The sequence below is a fragment of the Bos taurus genome, chromosome 19 (assembly GCF_002263795.3).
Source record: "Bos taurus isolate L1 Dominette 01449 registration number 42190680 breed Hereford chromosome 19, ARS-UCD2.0, whole genome shotgun sequence".
Classification (NCBI taxonomy): Eukaryota; Metazoa; Chordata; class Mammalia; order Artiodactyla; family Bovidae; genus Bos; species Bos taurus.
In genome coordinates this window covers 40,936,782-40,955,097 of record NC_037346.1, presented here as the reverse complement: position 1 = coordinate 40,955,097, position 18,316 = coordinate 40,936,782, and the positions used below count along the sequence as shown (strand labels likewise).

The 18,316-nt window shown below is 38.0% G+C and overlaps 1 protein-coding gene and 1 long non-coding RNA gene across 3 annotated transcripts in view; one reads left to right on the top strand and one right to left on the bottom strand.

The window, feature by feature from the left end:
* The window catches only part of LOC132343070 (uncharacterized), a 50,749-nt gene that overhangs the window by 2,546 nt on the left and 29,887 nt on the right, over nucleotides 1-18,316 (bottom strand). For both annotated transcript variants that reach the window (XR_009491748.1, XR_009491749.1), the window contains exons 2-4: nucleotides 4,053-4,131; nucleotides 1,786-1,923; nucleotides 969-1,067 (exon numbers count right to left, since the gene is read on the bottom strand). This is a non-coding gene — a long non-coding RNA (uncharacterized lncRNA). The remainder of the gene's footprint in view (nucleotides 1-968; nucleotides 1,068-1,785; nucleotides 1,924-4,052; nucleotides 4,132-18,316) is intronic.
* On the top strand, nucleotides 1,497-9,267 carry KRT25 (keratin 25). The gene is given in 8 exon segments (NM_001075523.1): nucleotides 1,497-1,935; nucleotides 2,240-2,322; nucleotides 2,870-3,026; nucleotides 5,257-5,418; nucleotides 5,504-5,629; nucleotides 7,381-7,598; nucleotides 8,095-8,162; nucleotides 8,878-9,267. Coding segments are annotated over 8 exon segments (1,353 nt in total). The 5' UTR covers nucleotides 1,497-1,506; the 3' UTR covers nucleotides 8,988-9,267.

The following is an 18,316-nucleotide window of genomic DNA, read 5'->3' as shown; positions in this document are numbered from 1 at the left end:
CAACATCACTAATCATTAGGGAAATGCAAATCAAAATTACAATGAGATACCCCCTGATAAGGTTACTATCAAAAAAAGGAAATAACAAATGTTTGTGATGATGTGGAGAAATTAAAATCCTTGTGCACTATGTATGGAAATATAAAATAGTGCAGCACTATGGAAAATAGTACAGTATTTCTTCAAAAAATTAAAAATAAAATTTCCATATGATCTAGTAATTCTACTTTGGGGTATGTTTCCATGAAAAGGGTACGCAAAGACTGGAACAGATATGTATATATCCATGTTCATAGTTGCATTATACACTATCTAAAATAGCTAAAAAGTGGATGCAACCCAAGTGGCCACTGACTGATGAATGGATAAACAAAATACATGCAATGGAACATTATTCAGGCTTAGAAAGAGAGGAAAATCTGATACATGCTGCCACGTGGATGAACTCTGAAGACATTTTGCTAAGTGAAACAAGCCAGTCACAAAAGGACAAATAATGTAGGATTCTACTTAACACAAGTGTCAGAACAATGACTGGCACATAGTAGGTTCTAAATGAATGAAGGAATTACCCATATTTTCACAACAGCCTCACATAATAAATATTCATGGAAATTTTGTCCATAGGCCAATTTCCAGATTTTTTCCCCCCAAATTGACATAATATTTAGAGTTTTCAATGAATACGTGGGAATCCACATCTAGAAAGTAGCTTACTGATGACTTTCACCTAAGCGAAACCACCACGAAGTAGAAACAGGTGAAATATTTCTTTCCAGATTTTTGCTTCAAATTTTGCAAGGTCAGGAAATAAGTTAATGTCCTTCCAAACTCCCACAACCCATAACAGCAATTAGGGGTGTGTTCCTAATTACCAAAATGGATGTGAGAAGACAACTATACCCAGACATAAGTACATGTCAACAAAACACCCTGCATGTCAGCCAAAATGGAAATTAACTTCCTACCAGAAACAGCAGCAACAGTTGAGGAGAAAAGTCAGTGGTTGAAGATCCAAGCTGTGGAAATAATGATTGCTGTCCTGTCCTCTATTTATGTGGAAAGAACTGTAAAAACAGAAGCAGTAAAAGTCTCAGAAACATCAAAATCTACCTTGGCCTAACAGCCCAAAACCATGACGCCAGATTTTTATTCAGTGGTGGACTGGTGAGTTTTTATCTTCTAAGGAGGGAAGTGAGGAATGACTCACTCACAATTTTAAAATGTAATAAGGAACCTGAAATTGCTCCACCCAGACCCATTTCTCAGATAACCACTAACCTGGGGGCAACTGCCTTCCTACAGAAATGAGCCAGGCAAAGTTAGATACTAATTAGGAAAATTCATCTAATTAAGCTAACTTGCTGAGGCTGGCAAGCGGTGTTTAACTCTATGTAGGCAGAATTTCATCCAGACACACTTGAGCATTGTCTATAAAAAGGGCAACAGACGAGCTGGGATGGGCAGTCTCTCCACTCCGGCTTTCATAAGCACATCTCTGATACCATGTCTCTTCGACTTCCCAGTGGATCCAGGAGGGCCAGTCCCCGTCCCACCACGGGCTCACTCAGGCTCTCCAGTGGGGGAGCCAGCTTTGGAGCTGGAAACGCTTGCAGCATGCCTGGAATTGGAAGCAGTTTCTCATGTGCCTTCGGGGGCAGCTCGTCAGGAGGAAACGCCTTGGGGGGCAATCCCTGTGCTGGCTTTACTGTGAATGAGGGGGGCCTCCTTTCTGGCAATGAGAAGGTGACCATGCAGAATCTCAATGACCGCCTCGCATCCTACCTGGAGAATGTTCGTGCCCTGGAGGAGGCCAATGCTGACCTGGAGCAGAAGATCAAGGGCTGGTATGAGAAATTTGGGCCCGGATCTTGCCGTGGTCTTGATCATGACTATAGTAGATATTTCCCGATAATCGAGGATCTTAAAAACCAGGTAAGAAATTACACTTTGCCATCCTTTTTTATGTACTTTTATTTCCAAATGTTCTTTTTCTTCCTTCGCTGAATACTAAAAACATTTCTCATTCCTACTTGTGACTTCTTAAAGGGAATTTCAATTTAGCGTTGGAAATAAGCACTAAGTAGATTCAGTAGTTATGATGAAAATGTCACTAACTATCTAGTAACTATAATTAACTTGGATTATTTCCATTTCCTAATCTTAAACACACACACGCTTTTTGGTTTTTACCAGTTATGATAAATTGCCTCTAAAAAGTCAAACTCCCTGCTTCCAGATCATTGCTTCCACCACCAGCAATGCCAATGCTGTTCTGCAGATCGATAATGCCAGGCTGACCGCTGATGATTTCAGACTCAAGTAAGTAGCCTCACAGAGTGAAAAAAAAAAAAAATTCACAAGGTCAATGAGAAGCATTTCATTAAATTTATTTTTTGATCCCTCATTAAATATTACCAACTCTGGTTCCAACACTGTAAAACGCTTGGACTTCAAACAAACAGAATGTTATTATTTTTTTTACTCTTTGGCTATAAAATATAAAGTATGAACTGCTATCAAAGCAGTGTGCAAAACCATAGTTCTTTTTCTGCCAAGGAAATATCTCAAAATAATTATGATACAACAAATTTTGAAAATGTCTCTTGTGACCAAATGTGTCACTTTATATTTTTTTAACTTTTGATTTTGTATTGGGTTATAGCCGATTAACAATGCTGTGATAGATTCAGGTGAATAGCAAAGGGACTCAGCCATATATATACATATGTCCATTCTCCTCCAAACTCCCCTCCCATCTAGGCCAAATGTGTCACTCCATAATTCCAGAATTCTAGCATTTGATCATTGATCAGTGACTACTTCTCCAATCATGAAATAAACTGGAAAATCATTAACCCTCTTTAAGGTATGAAAATGAGCTGGCTCTTCATCAGAGCGTAGAGAGCGATGTCAATGGGCTTCGCAGAGTTCTGGATGAAATCACCCTCTGCAGAACAGACCTGGAGATTCAGTATGAAACCCTGAGTGAAGAGTTGACTTACCTCAAAAAGAACCATAAAGAGGTAAGAGCTGACTGCCCACATATTGCCATCCCTCTGCAGACACTATCCATCTAACAGGAGATAATGGACTTGACTTCTTAAGTAAGAAACTGGCACTAAAGATCCGTGATCAGACAGACATGAGGCCTGAGTGGTTCGTAGCAGTGGTGAAGTATTAGTCCAGATTCACCTCTGATCTCGCATCAAATTTCCCAAGGCAGGGAGGGGGAAAGAATCTTCTTTTCCATACCAATCAGAATTACAAAAGCAATGTTTCAGCTAAGCAATTATGGCTAAGTTAAAACGGCATACTTAGGAGATTACATCTAATTAGATAAAATAAATATACTTTAAGGATATCTTAAGGAAACCAGATCTAGATTTCTATAAACAGTGGCAGATTTAAAACACTTAAACACTTACTTTGTATACACTTAAGCATATGTCCTTAATGTATAATCTTAATATATATAATAGATATAAACTTAACATATACAAAAATAAGGAAACTGAAACTAAACATATAAAAATGTACACTTCCAAATAAACATACATTTCCAAAGTGGTCACCATTGGAAGTTAGATTAAAAAATCAGACCATACAGCCATAACTCTGGACACATTTGGGGGAATGCTTTCAGAACCACTGTTTTCTGAGAAATCTTTATTCTTTGAAATTGAATTTATTTTAAAATAGTCAAAAAAGTTCTAAGAGTCATGCCAAACCTCAAAGCAGGAGATCAAGCTAAAAATGCAATTTGATTATCCATGAGGCTGTCTTGAAACGGTACCTAAAGAACCTTAATATGAACATACGGGTTCAGGAATGTTTATAGCCCATGGTAGCTACGTAATAATTTTTTTTTTTTAATCTTTGCCTGCACCACTCAGCATGTGATATCTCAGTTCCCCAACCAGAGATTGAACCCGTGCCCCTTGCAGTGGAAGCTCAGAGTCTTAACCACTGGACCACCAGGGAAGTCCCTATAACAAATTTTTGATGAATACAATTGATTTTTTAAATGATTCATTCACAGACAGACCCACCTGCATCTTTTTTTATCTTTTTCTTTTTCTGCTTGAACTGAGGAAGTTTTCACTAAATCCTCAGAAGTAAAAACCCCACCTGGAGAAAGAGAAGGTATACAGATAACTGGGAAAAAAGAAAGCCTCATTATTGTCATTAGGTCCAATTCAGGGCCCGGGACATGGGCAGGCAGGAGGGTTTCCGCAGTAGAGACCTAAGCTGATCCCTACTGTTTCAATATGCACAGTCTTAGCAGTGATATCTGCTATCCACAACCTTAGAACTGAGTGCATCCCAACAGCCCACATCTCGGATGGGATAATAAGTAGACTTTGGCTGCAAAATTGATTCCAGCTTCTTTGATGATGACAATGATCCTAATAACTAGCATTTGTTTAGCATTTATACACCAGATAGTATTACTAGGTCTTATCACTAATAATTCTTTCACATCTTTCAACCACCCAGAGAAGGATATTTTTTTATTCTTATTTTATCTGAAAATCAAGACTAAAAAATTAAGGATCTTCCCAAGTTCACTTAACCACTATAGGGCAGAACCAGAGTTCATGCAAATATCTGTCTGACACTCAAGTCCATCATGACACCAGTCTTTGTGTAAGCTTAATAGCCTAACCGACAGCTAGGATTCTTTACAGGAGTAGGTTCTCCCTTTATTAACTGCAAATAAACAAATCTGTTTAAATTGTAAATATAAATATATAACAAATATTTGTTTATAATTATTCAGAATTCTTTAGACTCAGCTCTTGGATCATGTTCCTACTGTCTGAGGTCAAGAGAGCTGATCAGAGAACACTTCAAAGCTGGTCTCTTAAGTAAAATGCAGACCAGTGAATCAAGGTGGAGACATTTCAGCCATAAATAAATAGCATAAGAGATAAGAGTAACTAATTTTAAATATCTTAGGGATTTTCATTTGGGAAAGGAAGAAAGACTCTTTTCTGTGCAGCAGAACTAAAATCGATGAATTGGAGTTATAGGAGCAGGAATTAAACTGACCAGAAGGAAGAGCTTTGGAGCAATTAAAACTTTACAAGAATAAAACACATTACTTCATGAGACAGGAAATACGAAATGTAGAGGCAGCTGCACAGCCCGGGAGGTGGACCAGGAAAAACTCTTAAGAGCCCTACCAAATCTAAGCCTCTAGACTGTCTAGACATCCCTACACAGCTGGGCTGAACGCTCTTCCGCCTCCAGGAAATGCAGGTTCTGCAGTGCGCGGCCGGAGGCAACGTGAATGTGGAGATGAACGCAGCGCCCGGCGTGGACCTCACGGTTCTGCTGAACAACATGCGAGCCGAGTACGAAGCCCTGGCCGAGCAGAACCGCAGGGACGCTGAGGCTTGGTTCAACGAAAAGGTGAGCCTTAACCGGAAAACACCCGCTCTGCTTTTGAGGACTGTTCACAAAACTAAGATGTGCTCCCTCCTTTACACCTTGATAGAGCGCTTCGCTGCAACAGCAGATCACTGAGGACGTGGGAGCCACCACCTCAGCCAGGAATGAGCTGACAGAGATGAAGCGCAACCTCCAAACACTAGAAATTGAACTTCAGTCTCTCCTAGCCACGGTATGAAAAGGCTGATCTCTTATCATCTCCTAGGTTATCTTTTTCCTTCTTCTTTTTTTAAATTGATGCATAGTTGATTTACAATGCTGTGTTAGTTTGAGGTATAGAGCAAAGTGATTCAGATATATACATAGACTAGCTGAAAAACTAATTCCAACTTCTATGATGATATAATGATCATAATAACTAACATTTAATATGTGAATATTACATATATATATATCTTTTCCTGATTCTTTTTCATTATAGATTATTACAAAATATTGAATATAGTTCCCTGTGCTATACAGTAGGAACTTGTTGTTTATCTATTTTCTATAAAGTAGTGTATATCTCGGAGAAGGCAATGGCACCCCACTCCAGTACTCTTGCCTGGGAAATCCCATGGGCGGAGGAGCCTGGTGGGCTGCAGTCCATGGGGTTGCTAGGAGTCGGACACGACTGAGCGACTTCACTTTCACTTTTCACTTTCATGCATTGGAGAAGGAAATGGCAACCCACTCAAGTATTCTTACCTGGAGAATCCCAGGGATGGGGGAGCCTGGTGGGCTGCCATCTATGTGGTCGCACAGAGTCGGACACGACTGAAGCAACTTAGCAGCAGCAGCAGCAGCAGTGTATATCTGTTAAGCCCAAGGTCCTAATTTATCACTTTTCGCCCTTCCCGCTTTGGTAACCATAAATTTGTTTTCTATGCCTGTGAGTCTGTTTCTGTTTTGTAAATAAGTTCATTTGCATCACTTTTTAGGTTCTACATATAAGTAATATATATTTGTCTTTCTCTGACTTACTTCACATATATGATAATCTCTAGTGGCGTCCATGTTGCTGCAAATGGCATTATTTCATTCTCTTTTATGGCTGAGTAGTATTCCATTGTGTATATACACACCACATTTTCTTTATCCATTCATCTCTTGATGGGTACTTATGTTCCTTCCATGTCTTGGCTACTGTAAATAGTATTGCTATGAACATTTGTGTGCACATATCTTTTCAAGTTAATATTTTCTCTGGATATATGCCCAGGAATGGGATTGCTGGATCACATAGTAACTCTATTTTTAGTTTTTTAAGGAACTTCCGTACTCTTTTTCCATAGTGGCTATACCAGTTTACATTCCGACCAACAGTGTAGGAGGGTTCCTTTTTCTTCACACATTCTCCAGTTTATTTGTAGACTTTTTGAGGATGGCCATTCTGACTGGTACGAGCTGATACTTCATTGTAGTTTTGATTTGCATTTCTCTAATAATTAGTGATGTTGAGCATCTTTTCATATGCCTATTGGCCATCTGTATTTCTTATTTGGAGAAACGTTTACTTGGGTCTTCTGTCCATTTTTTGACTGGGTTTTTTGTTTTATATTGAGCTATAGGAGCTGTTTATATATTTTGGAAATTAAGCTCCTATGTTCCCATTTTAAATGTGTGCCAGTTGATGTTAAAAGCCTTAACTGTGTTGAGAATATATCCATATATCAAAAAATATATATTTTTTTGTAGTTAACTTAGAACATAAGAAAAGAATGGTATTTTATGTAACAGCTGAAACAGCATCATTGATATCTTTTGGCTTATTCTACCAAAAAAGAAAAATTTGCTGATTTTTAAGAGTGTCTTCTTAACTATGTGTCAATGTGAAATCTAAAACAATTATAGGGAGAGGTAACAAATGGAAAAAGTCATCTATTAAAGCAAATGTCTGCATATCTGTATATCTATCCCAGCTTCTTTACTGTTTCCTAACAGAAACACTCCCTGGAGTGCTCCTTGACGGAGACGGAGGGCAACTACTGTGCCCAGCTGGCCCAGATCCAGGCTCAGATCGGGGCCCTGGAGGAGCAGCTGCACCAAGTCAGGACCGAGACCGAGGGCCAGAAACTGGAGTATGAGCAGCTCCTGGACATCAAGGTCCACCTGGAAAAAGAAATCGAGACCTACTGTCTCCTCATTGGTGGAGATGATGGGTAAGTGGAATTCTTTACAGGGAAAATGCAATATACCAAAATCTGCTTGAACTTAGATACCTGGAAAGTGAACATAAATTGAAATGACCATATTTATGATCATAAATGCTAAATATTAAGCATGATACACTACTGCCAAGATACAAATTAGCCACATCTTACAAAACCAAGGTGCCACAAGCCCTGTTATTTAAGGTGAGAAGATTTTAAAAAACCACCTCTTGTTGCTAAAGAAAGTAGCTTCAACTGTGTGACACAATGAAACTCTTCTCACCAAACAGCTAAAGAAAACAAGAGTAAAAAAAAGAAGACGCCTTCCCTGGCAGTCCAGTGTTAAGACACTATGCTTCCACTTCAGGGGGTGCAAGTTCGATCTCTGGTCAGGATACTATTAATAAGAAAACAAAAAAAGAAAACAAAAGAGTGACTCTAGAGTTAAAGGATTTCTTTCTAAGTCACTCTCCTATGTGACATTTTCAACAATTTGTGTCCACAGGGCTTGCAAGTCTGGAGGTTACAAGTCTAAAGACTATGGAGCTGGAAATGTGGGGAACCAAATGAAAGGTAATTAAAATGGAATTCTGATTTTATGTTATTCTACTTCATTTTCAGTGCACAGCTTGACTGTTTTCATATTTCCAGGCCTCAGCAAGAACAGATGTAACAAAGGACTGTAGTAGATACCAGTGTGTGCTAGATGTCTAGTGATGTGTGCTAATTTTAATCAAAGTGTTTTGTCATCACATTTTTAGTTAACCAAGAAATCAAAATTCCCCCAAAATGAGTCTGATCATTTGTGCTTCCTGCATAGTCCTTTCTATATAAAAATTCTATTATTCCTTTAATTAATATAACTTATTATTATTTTTCCACTTTTTTACTGTGGTAAAATACACAGAACATAAAATTTACTATCTTAACTATTTTAAGTGTATAGTTCAGTGGCATTAAGTACATTCATATTCTTGTGTAGTCATCATTACTGTCTATCTCTTTTCATTTTATAAAATTGAAACTCTATTCCTGTTTAAAAAAAAAAAAAACTCCCCTTTCCTCCTCCTCCCTCCAGTTTCTTCAACTCCCATTCTACTTTCTCTTGCTATGAATTTGACTACTCTAGGTACCTCATATAATTGGAATCATACCATATTTGTCTTTTTGTGATTGATTTATTTCTCTTAGCATAATATCCTCAAGACTCATCCACATTTTAGCTATTGTGATTTTATTCATCTTGTTTCAACTCTCTAAAAATTTCCTTTTAAACTTTGAATTTTAGATCCGGTCAAAGCCATTGTGGTTAAGAAAGTCCTTGAGGAGGTAGACCAGCGCAGCAAAATACTTACCCCCAGGCTCCACTCCCTGGAAGAGAAATCTCAAAGCAATTAATCTGATATACAAGAGACAGCATATGCCAAAAACTCTCTGAGAAGAGAAGGCATAATCTATCTGTCTGGGAAAATGAGCAAGTCTTAAAAAAAAGGTCTGTCCTCTTATCTTCCTGTTACTGAAATATAATCTCTGTCTGGGCAATCATTAGCATTATCAATAGTATCTTCCCATTTATCTGGAAGAACATCACATATAAATATGATGACTCATTTGATTACCCTACAGAAAATGTTGTCAGTTCTTTTTAGTCAATAAACCTTCTTCCTTTAGCAAGTTATCACTGGTGGTATTGTCTTGTCTTTAAAATGTTCTTGTCTGTGGTACAGATGTGCAAACATCTAACAACAGCTCTTGATCTGCATGAGAACTTTAAAAAATAATTAAGATTTCTCCCTGGATTTTCATGAGGCTTTCCCAATAACTCAATATGAGATAAACTCAAAAGGAATAAAAATCCTTCCACTGAACCCCCAATCTGCCATGCTTTGACCTACAGCAAGTCTATTCCTTATCATAGTAGTGCATTTCAGGTTCATCTATAAAACAATAACAGTACTTCTCTCAAGTGCTTATTGTAAAGATTAAACAAATAAATTACCATAAAGTACACTTAGGGGTAAGCACTCAATAAATGTTAACTCATTTTTTAATACTCAATATTTATAAGGATTAATTTTCAGATCCCTTTTGAATAAATATTTAAACAATATTTCAAATGTAAAGGAGGTTAATCCAAAGTGCTGGCTTAGAATTTAAGTTCTTTTAATGAAGTACTTCATTTGTATTACAAAGTACACTTAATGTTGGTAACTCTCTTGATCAACATCTCCAAGAAAGGGAAATAAATTAGATAAACTGAAAACATAATTTCCTCAGATCAAATATTACATTCAGCTGACTCTTAATACTCTATAGATACCCATGTTGTAATACATTCATGAAAATTTGATTTCAAGATCCATCTGAAAGTGTTAAGCAGATAATAATAATTATTATTAAGCAGATAATAAGCACTAGAGTTATCCTTGAATTATTTTTATTGTATTCTTCTAATGAATCCTAGGCAGAGGACATTAGAGCCAAAATGCCTAATTATGTTCCCTATTAGATTATAAGAAATACAAATATTACAATATTAACTAGTCTGGAAGCATTTGAGAGGAGGAGAGCTTACTTTACACATTTTTACCACCACTGCCAAACCCATGCCTTGTACCATTGCTGCCCAATAACTGTTTCAATAATAAGTGTTTGCCTTGACCTGAAACAGGGGACTCTGGGCCCCTAAGCCATATTTCTCTGATGGCAGAGGACAAAAAAAAAAGGATATTAATGGGTACCTAAGGAGGCCACTGCTGCTGCTAAGTCGCATCAGTCGTGTCCAGCCCTGTGCAACTCCATAGACGGCAGCCCACCAGGCTCCGCCGTCCCTGGGATTCTCCAGGCAAGAACACTAGAGTGCGTTGCCATTTCCTTCTCCAATGCATGAAAGTGAAAAGTGAAAGTAAAGTCGGTCAGTCGTGTCCGACTCTTCACGACCCCATGGACTGTAGCCTACCAGGCCCCTCCGTCCATGGAGGCAATTTTCCAGGCAAGAGTACTGGAGTGGGTTGCCATTGCCTTCTCCAACCTAAGGAGGAAAGAAGGCCTAATAGGTCCCTAGATGGATCAAGGTTCTGTGCCCCTACATCCCTCAAGGTGAGGGGTCTTACAGAAGCAGAAGATATAGGAAGAGGTGGCAAGAATACACAGAAGAACTATACAGAAAAGATCTTCACGACCCAGATAATCACGATGGTGTGATCACCAATCTAGAGCCAGACATTCTGGAATGTGAAGTCAAGTGGGTCTTAAGAAGCATCACTACAAATAAAGCTAGTGGAGGTGATGGAATTCCACTTGAGTTATTTCAAATCCTAAAAGATGATGCTGTGAAAGTGCTGCACTCAGTATGCCAGCAAATTTGGAAAACTCAGCAGTGGCCACAGGACTGGAAAATGTCAGTTTTCATTCCAATCCCAAAGAAAGACAATGCCAAAGAATGCTCAAACTACCACACAATTGCACTCATCTCACACGCTAGTAAATGATGCTCAAAATTCTCCAAGTCAGGCTTCAATAGTACATGAACCATGAACCTCTAGATGTTCAAGCTGGATTTAGAAAACGCAGAGTAACCAGAGATCAAATTGCCAACATCCATTGGATCATAGAAAAAGCAAGAGAGTTCCAGAGAAATATTTACTTCTAACTTTATTGACTTTGCCAAAAGCTTTGACTGTGTGGACCACAATAAACTCTGGAAAATTCTTAAAAAATGGGAATACCAGACCACCTGACTTGCGTCCTGAGAAATCTGTATGCAGGTCAGGAAGCAACAGTAAGAACTGGACATGGAACAACAGACTGGTTCCAAATTGGGAAAGGAGTACGTCAAGCCTCTATATTGTCACCCTGCTTATTTAACTTATATGCAGAGTACATCATGAGAAATGCTGGGCTGGATGAAGCACAAGCTGGAATCAAGATTTCTGGGAAAAATATCAATAACCTCAGATATGCAGATGACACCACCCTTATGGCAGAAAGTGAAGAACTAAAGAGCCTCTTGATGAAAGTGAAAGAGGAGAGGGAAAAAGTTGGCTTAAAACTCAACATTCAGAAAACTAAGATCATGGCATCTGGTCCCATCACTTTATGGCAAATAGAGGGAAAACAGTGGAAACAGTGGCTGACTTTATTTTGTGGGGCTCAAAAATCATGGCAGGGGGTGACTGCAACCATGAAACTAAAAGACGCTTGCTCCTAGGAAGGAAAGTTATGACAAACCTAGACAGCATATTAAAAAGCAGAGACATTACTCTGCCAGCAAAGGTCCATCTATTCAAGGCTATGGTTTTTCCAGTAGTCATGTATGAATGTGAGAATTGGACTATAAGGAAAGCAGAGTGCTGAAGAATTGATTCTTTTGAACTGTGGTGTTGGAGAAGACTCTTGATAGTCCCTTGGACTGCGAGGAGATCCATCCAGTCCATCCTAAAGGAAATCAGTCCTGAATATTCCTTGCAAGGACTGAACTGAAGCTGAAACTCCAATACTTTGGCCACCTTATGTGAAGAACTGACTCTTTTAAAAAGACCCTGATGCTGGGAAAGATTGAAGGCAAGAGGAGAAGGGGACAACAGAGGATGAGATGGTTGGATGGCATCACTAACTCAATGGACATGAGTTTGAGTAAACTCCGGGCATTGGCAATGGACAGGGAGGCCTGGTATGCTGCAGTCCATGGGGATGCAAAGAGTCAGACACAACTGAGCAACTGAACTGAACTGAGGGGTCTTAATGTCTCTCCAAGAGCCAGACCCTGTTCAAGATGTGTAGCTGCTAAGTCGCTTCAGTCATGTCCAACTCTTTACAACCCCATGGACTGTAGCCCGTGTGGCTGCTCTGGCCATGGGATTCTCCAGGCAAGAATACTGGAGTGAATTGCCTTTCACTTCTCAAGGGAATCTTCCCAACCCAGGGATCAAACCTGCGTCTCTTAAGTCTCTTGCATTGGCAGGCAGGTTCTTTACCATTAGCACCACCTGGGAAGCCCTTGTTCAAGATTTATCCACATAAGATGTTGCAAGCTGATAAGCTTTGCTGAAGAAAAAAATTATATTAAAGGGAATGAAAGTGATTAGGATGTATGCTTATAAGTACAAAAAAAAAAGAAGTGAGGTTATTTTAAAACTGGGGTTTTCCAATTGGCACCTGGCTTTAGTCTTGTTTTCCAGTTTGTGCTTTAGTTAGTTTTGTTCTGATAGATATAATTTTTGGTTTCCTTTGTTCTCTGGGTCGATCTATTTTATTTTTGTTGGATTGTTTTGATTTTGCTTATGGGTATATATGTATATGTGTATATTCAGTCACACATTTTGTTATTATAAGCCTCTGCCTCTACACTGGGCTTTTGCAGTTCTGAGGAGTTTTCTTTTTTTTGGTTTTCTTTTTTCTTTCTTCTGTTTTTATTTTTTTATTTAAAATTTTCATTTTTTTAAACCCATTATATTTTTCTACATTTATTCCTTTGTTTGCCTTTCCTACTGTTCTTTTCCCCTTGCAGTTAATCTTTAATGTATATAAATCTTCTTCATCTACCTCTATTTAACTTTGCATATCTATTCTTTCTTTTCTTTCTTTCCTTTCCTCTCAACATATTTGTTAGCTTTGTTTTCATTGCTTTATTCCCCACTTGGCACCTTGCTTTAGTTTTATTTTCCAGTCTGTGCTTTAGTTAGTTTTATTCTTAACTGGTAAATATAATTTTTTTTATTTCCTCTGTTCACCAGATCAATCTACTGTGCTTTATTTTTGTTGGACTGTTTTGACTTTGCTCATGGGTGTATTTGTATATGCGTATATTCCATTATTTTAATTATTATTTGCCTGATTTTGTACCTGCCATTTGTCTAGGGTTCATCTTTGGTTTCTCATTTTTGGATATTTGTTTTAATCTCACTCAATGCTATAACAAACCACTTGTGGAATCTTTGCTTCTGACCAGAGATCAAGCTCTGAGCCTTCGGAGTGGGACCACTGACTCCAAGACCCTAGACTACAAGAGAACTAACCCTAGGGAGTATCAAATAGTGAGAACTCACACAAATGAAACCACTTGATACAAGACCCAGCATCACCCAGCCACCAGTAGCACCCTGTGCAGGACGCCTCATCTAAACAAAAAACAAAACAAAATATCAGCAGACAGGATTACCACCTCACTCAGCCTTGCCTCTCAGAGGAAAAACAAACAAACAGACAAAAACTCAGCACACACCTCACCCAGTATGAAACTTACACAAACCACCTTCAGATCAGATCAGATCAGTCGATCAGTCGTCTCCGACTCTTTGTGACCCCATGAATCGCAGCACGCCAGGCCTCCCTGTCCATCACCAACTCCCGGAGTTCACTCAGACTCACATCCATCGAGTCAGTGATGCCATCCAGCCATCTCATCCTCTGTTGTCCCCTTCTCCTCCTGCCCCCAACCCCTCCCAGCATCAGAGTCTTTTCCAATGAGTCAACTCTTCGCATGAGGTGGCCAAAGTACTGGAGTTTCAGCTTTAGCATCATTCCTTCCAAAGAAATTCCAGGGCTGATCTCCTTCAGAATGGACTGGTTGGATCTCCTTGCAGTCCAAGGGACTCTCAAGAGTCTTCTCCAACACCACAGTTCAAAAGCATCAATTCTTCAGCACTCAGCCTTCTTCACAGTCCAACTCTCACATTCATACATAACCACAGGAAAAACTATAGCCTTGACTAGATGAACCTTTGTTGGCAAAATAATGTCTCTGCTTTTGAACATGCTATCTAGGTTGGTCATAACTTTTCTTCCAAGGAGTAAGCATCTTTTCATTTCATGGCTGCAGTCACCATCTGTAGTGATTTTGGAGCCCAGAAAAATAAAGTCTGACACTGTTTCCACTGTTTCCCCATCTATTTCCCATGAAGTGGTGGGACCGGATGCCATGATCTTCGTTTTCTGAATGTTGAGCTTTAAGCCAACTTTTTCACTCTCCACTTTCACTTTCATCAAGAGGCTTTTGAGTTCCTTTTCACTTTCTGCCATAAGGGTGGTGTCATCTGCATATCTGAGGTTATTGAGATTTCTCCCGGCAATCTTGATTCCAGTTTGTGTTTCTTCCAGTCCAGCGTTTCTCATGATGTACTCTGCATATAAGTTAAATAAGCAGGGTGACAATAGACAGCCTTGACGTACTCCTTTTCCTATTTGGAACCAGTCTGTTGTTCCATGTCCAGTTCTAACTGTTGCTTCCTGACCTGCATACAAATTTCTCAAGAGGCAGATCAGGTGTTCTGGTATTCCCATCTCTTTCAGAATTTTCCACAGTTTATTGTGATCCACCCAGTCAAAGGCTTTGGCATAGTCAATAAAGCAGAAACAGATGTTTTTCTGGAACTCTCTTGCTTTTTCTATGATCCAGCAGATGTTGGCAATTTGATCTCTGGTTCCTCTGCCTTTAAGAAGAAAGAATTCAACCTTTTTCAAGGAAAGAATTCAACTTTCCTTGAAACTTGGGAAAAGGAGACCTCAAACACCATAAGCTAAAAAATAATAATAATGAAAAGGCAGAGAAATACTACACAAATGAAGGAATAAACTAGAAACACAGACGTCCAAATAAATGAAGAGGAAATAAGCAAACCTGAAAAAGAATTCAGAATAATGATAGTAAAGATGATCAAAAACCTTGACAACAAAATGCAGAAAATGCAAGAATCAATTAACAAAGACCTGGAAGAATTAAAGAATAAACAAAGAGACAAACAACACAATTACTGAAATTAAAAATACTCTAGAAGGAATCAATAGCAGAATATCTGAAGCAGAAGAACAAATCAGTGAGCTGGAAGATAAAATGGTGGAAATAACTTCTGAAGAGCAGAATAAAGTAAAAAGAATGAAAAGAACTGAGGATAGTCTCAGAGACCTCAGGGACAATATCAAACGCACCAACATTCAAAGTATAGGGGTCCCAGAAGAAGAAAAGAAAAAGAAAGGAAATGAGAAAATTTTTGAAGAGATTATAGTTGAAAATTTCCCCAACATGGAAAAGGAAATAGTCAATCAAGCCCAAGAGGCACAAAGAATCCCATACAGGATAAACCGAAGGAGAAACACACCAAGACACATACTAATCAAACTAACAAAGACTAAACACAAAGAAAGAATATTAAAAGCAGCAAGGGAGAAGCAACAAGTAACATACAAGGGAAAGCCCATACACTTAACAGCTGATCTTGCAGCAGAAACTGCAGGCCAGAAGGGAATAGCAGGATATAGTCAATGTATTGAAAGGGAAAAATCTACAACCAAGGTTACTGTACTGTGCAGGATCTCATTCAAAATTGATGGAAGAAATAAAAAGCTTTTCAGACAAGCAAAAGTTAGGAGAATTCAGTACCACCAAATCAGCTTTACAACAAATCTTAAAGGGACTTATATAGTCAAGAAATACAAGATAAGAAAAAAGATCTACAAAATCAACCTCAAAATATTAAGAAAATGGCAATAGGAACATATGTATCAATAATTACTTTAAATGTAAATGCTCCAACCAAAAGACACAGACTGGTTGAATGGATACAAAAACAAGGCCCATATATATGCTATCTACAAGAAACCCATTTCAGGCCTCAAGACACATATAGACTGAAAATGAGAGGATGGAAAAATATATTCCATGCAAATGGGAAGCAAAAGAAAGCTGGAGTAGCAATCCTATCAGACAAAATAGACCTTAAAATAAAGAATATTACAAGAGATAAGGAAGGACACTACATAATGATCAAGGGATCAATCCAAGAGGAAGACATAACAATTGTAAATATCTATGCACCCAACATAGGAGCACCTCAATACATAAGACAAACACTAACAGACATAAAAGGAGAAATTGACAGTAATACAATAATAGTAGGAGACTTCAACACCCTACTCACATCAATGGAAAGATCACCAAAACAGAAAATTAATAAGGAAACACAAGTCTTAAGTGATACATTAGATGAGATGGAGCTCATTGATATCTTCAGGGAATTCCATCCAAATGCAGAAGAATACACCTTCTTCTCAAGTGCACATGGAACATTCTGCAGGACGGACCACATCTTGGGTTACAAATCAAAAATCTCAGTAAATTTAAGAAAATTGGAATCATATCAAGCATATTCACTGACCACAATGCTATGAGACTAGATATCAATTACAAGAAAAAAAAAACTGTAAGAAACACAACCATATGGAGATTAAACAACATGTTTCTAAATAACCAACAGATTACTGAAGAAATCAAAAGGGAAGTAAAAAAATTTCTAGAAACAGATGACAATGAAAACACAACTCAAGTTTATAGCAATACAATCCTACCTCAAGAAACAAGAAAAACATCAAATAGACAACCTAACTTTACACTTAAAACAACTGGATAAAGAAGAAGAAAAGCCCCCAAAATTAGTAGAAGGAAATAAATCATAAAGATTTGAGCAGAAATAAATGAAAAATAAATGAAAGAAACAATAGTAAAGATTAACAAAACTAAAATCTGGTTCTTTGAGAAGATAAAATCGACCAGCCTTTAGCCAGACTCATCAAGAAGAAAAGAGAGAAGAATCAATTCAACAAAATTAGAAATGAAAAAGGAGAGGTTACAACAGACAATGCAGAAATACAAAGGATTATAAGAGACTATTATGAACCACTATATGGCAATAAAATGGGTAACCTGGAAGAAATGGACAGATTCTTAGAAAAATTCAATCTTCCAAGACTAAACCAGGAAGAAATAGAAATTATGAACAACCCAATTACAAGCACTGAAATTGAAGCTGTGATCCAAAATCTCCCAAAAGACAAAAGCCCAGGACCAGATGGCTTCACAGGAGAATTCTATCCAACATTTAGAGAAGAGCTAATGCCTATCCTTCTAAAACTCTTTCCAAAAATTGCAGAGGAAGGAACACTTCCAAACTCATTCTATGAGGCCATCATCACCCTGATACCAAAACCAGACAAAGACAACACATAAAAAGAAAACTATAGCCCAATATCACTGATGAACATAGATGCAAAACTCCTCAACAAAATTCTAGCAAACAGAATTCAGCAACGCATCAAAAAGCTCATACACCATGATCAAGTTGGGTTTATTCCAGGGATGCAAGGATTCTTCAATATATGCAAATCAATCAATGTGATACACCATATTAACAAACTGAAAGATAAAAACCTTATGATAATCTCAATAGATGCAGAAAGAGCCTTTGAAAAAATTCAGCACCCATTATGATCCAAATTCTTCAAAAAATGAACATAGAAGGAAACTACCTCAACATAGTAAAGGCCAAAAATGACAAGCCTATAGCAAACATTATTCTCAATGGTGAAAAACTGAAAGTATTCCCCCTAAGATCAGGAACAAGACAAGGGTGTCCACTTGTACCACTAGTATTAAACATAGTTCTTGGACTCTAGCTACAGCAATCAGAGAAGAAAAGAAATAAAAGGAATCCAGATCAGAAAAGAAGAAGTAAAGCTCTCACTGTTTGCAGATGACATGATACTGTACATAGAAAATCCTAAAGATAGTATCAGAAAATTATTAGCGCTAATCAGTGAATTTACCAGAGTTGCAGGATACAAAAGCAATGCCCAGAAATCACTTGCATTTCTATATACTAACAATGAAAAATTGGAGAAATTAAGGAATCAATTCCATTCACCATTGCAACAAAAAGAATTAAATATCTAGGAAG